At 34.6% G+C, this 2745-nt stretch overlaps 1 protein-coding gene across 1 annotated transcript in view; it reads right to left on the bottom strand.

The window, feature by feature from the left end:
- Positions 1-1537, bottom strand: part of LOC109825730 (1-acyl-sn-glycerol-3-phosphate acyltransferase 1, chloroplastic) — a 2216-nt gene extending 679 nt beyond the window's left edge. Inside the window, exons 1-3 of the mRNA XM_020392606.1 lie at positions 1251-1537; positions 1011-1169; positions 515-921 (exon numbers count right to left, since the gene is read on the bottom strand). Coding sequence (XP_020248195.1) covers positions 515-921; positions 1011-1169; positions 1251-1344 — 660 coding nt within the window. The 5' untranslated portion in view covers positions 1345-1537. The remainder of the gene's footprint in view (positions 1-514; positions 922-1010; positions 1170-1250) is intronic.

Here is a 2745-nt window from a genome sequence, read left to right as displayed (position 1 = left end):
TCAAACCTCAAATCAGCACAAATAAGAAAACTCAAGTCCTATTGTCCCAAATAGACATAAACCAAAAGCACATAGAGATTAGGTTAAGATTCATTAACTACAAAAGCTTAGGTTAGGTTTCAACAATAATCTAACATATCTATAAACCAATCACTCAACACTCTTAAAAAGGCCTCGGGAGAATTTAACAATTGAAGAACTTTGAACTCGGTACCTTTGTGTTCAAATTAAGGATGCTTTCAAACTCAATGACTTGGCAAAACACGAAAGCATTGAAGCTTAAGCTAAGGTAAAAAACTATTACGTAAAGCTTAGGTTAAGTTTCAATAACTATCGAATCTATATAAACCAATCACTCAACCCTTGAAAAAAGGCCTCAAACAACGGAAGAACTATGAACTTAATATCTTTATGTTCAAATTAAGAATACTTTCGAACTTAATGACTTGGCAGTGCAGTCTATTGGAATATATGTTCAAAATTCACAAATATAACAAGCAAGAAGAAATATTACCAACTGACTCCTACTATCCATCCTCCTCAAAGGAATCAATCCCATAAGAAACATTGCCCATCCAACAATCGGAATAACAAAAATGCTCGTCTTGCTAATAAACTTGAAGTTCCTCCCAAGTGTCAAAAGTGTATATGTATCCAAAAAACTCTGATGATTCGACACATAAACAGCAGGAACGTCCCAACAAGGCAAATTCTCCAAACCCTCCATCTCAAATCTATAAAATGGCGCAATCGAGACCGAAGCCCAAACCTTAGCAATCAAATGATGAGCTCTTCTCCGATATCGATCGAAAAGCATCACAATAGGGTGCACCAAAGCCATCAGCATAAACAAAGGGATTGCAGTGGTTGCGGTCACAGTATAGAAGCAAATCGCCCTGAGTTTCGAACCCAATTGAAACTCTGGATATCACATACCAAAAATTATACTGTAAAACTATGAAATTGAACGATATCGAAAGATTTCAAGAAATGGGCTTCCGATTTAGGACCTTTTATTGGATACGGCACGCTTTCAGGGGAGCCCGTCGCAGCGATTTCCGATCTCACGACGAAATTCCTCCGAACCATCTGCTGTTTCTGGACGTTAATCGAGCGTCTCAAATTGAGATTAGGGTCAGTTTGGATTCTTGAAAACCTACAGAAAATCACTGGCAAAATGCAATCTTTTTCGTTACGATTCGAAAGGAAGGATCAAATAACGAAAAGGGTTGAGAGAGGGGGGAGTTTACCGCTGTTTTTTGAAGGGATTGCACAAAAAGAGGTGGGTTTTGGACGCGTGAAAGGGAGAGGGCTGCAGGGTTCAAGGCTGGAGAGGATCTCCATTACTTTTTCCTTGATTTTTTTTTTTTTTTGTTAAATTTCTTTAAAGCCCTAGCTCTTTAATGAAGAGAGAGAATAGGGAGAGGAGGTCGTTTATCATTGGGAATTGCTTTTTCCCAACGTAGAGGAACAAAGTTCGGAAGATGAAGATCGCGTAATCTTTATTCTCGTGCTCAAGTGAAGATGGTGAACTTTCGTTACGTTATCTTGAAGGATTATTTAGACAACGAGAGCGATGAATAAATATTTGGGTTATTTTGCACTTTGGTATCCCGAAGTTTACATCTTCACTTAATTCTTATAACCTAAGATACCGTTTGGCAAATGGTTAAGTGAGGGGTTAAGGAGATTTAACCCTTTCTTAATCCGTCAACCACAAAAAAAATCTATACAATGGTTAAAATGAGTTAACCCTCCATAATTTGGCAAACATAAAAAATATAGAAGGGTTAAGCTAACCTCTCTAGAGGGATTAAAATGAGTTAGCCCTTCAAAATGATGGGTTTTACTAATACTCCTATTTAGAAGGTTAAATAGTTAACCATTCTAATTATAAAGAAAATAGTCAAAATCATTGTTATTCCCAAACATTAAAACTGATCACAAGGGCTAAAATAAAACTTATTTAACGGGTTAATAATTTAGTCTTTCGGATTATCGAATGAGCTAAGTACATTAATCCTTCTCTTTAAGAAGCCGTTGGGCAACGGGTTAAGTGTGTGGTTAATGAGACTAAATATTTTCTTGACCCGCCAAACACAAAAAATTTATACAAACGTTAAAAGTGAGCTAACTCTCTATAATTTGTCAAATGAAAAATATTCGTAAGGGTTAAACTAGCCTCTCTAGAGAGATTAAATGAGTTAACCCCTCAAAATGATGGGTTTACTAACACTTCTATTTAAAATAGATTAAGAGTTAACCTCTCTATTTATTAAAAAAAATAGTCAAAATTCTAGTTATCCCCAAACATTAAAATTGATTGTAATTGCTAAAATAAAACTTACTTAACGGATTAATCATTTAGTCATTCGAGTTATCGAGTAGGCTAACTACATTAATCATTCTCCTTAATCCTTCTTTCTTAATCCTCAGCCAAACTGGGCCTAAAGTTTTTTTTTCTTTTGGACACTTTGATACCCTAGAGCTTTTTTCTTCTGACACTTTCAAATATCAAAAGTTACACTTTTTGAACTGCGATATGTTTACGTATTTTTAACTTAGACACACTTAAGTTTACAAATACTTTAACTTTGATGCCCTTAATTTTATACACATTTTCAAAGTTAAATATTGTGTAAACTTTGAGGTAGCAAAATGTAAATAACCCTAAATTACTAATCATTTTAAAGATATCTTATCATTCTAATAAATATTTATTTAGCATTTAAGTAGTACAAAAAG

Source organism: Asparagus officinalis, chromosome 10 (genome assembly GCF_001876935.1).
Source record: "Asparagus officinalis chromosome 10, Aspof.V1, whole genome shotgun sequence".
In the NCBI taxonomy this organism is placed as follows: domain Eukaryota; kingdom Viridiplantae; phylum Streptophyta; class Magnoliopsida; order Asparagales; family Asparagaceae; genus Asparagus; species Asparagus officinalis.
Note: the sequence above shows the minus strand (reverse complement) of the source record. Positions and strands in the feature narration are given on the sequence as shown.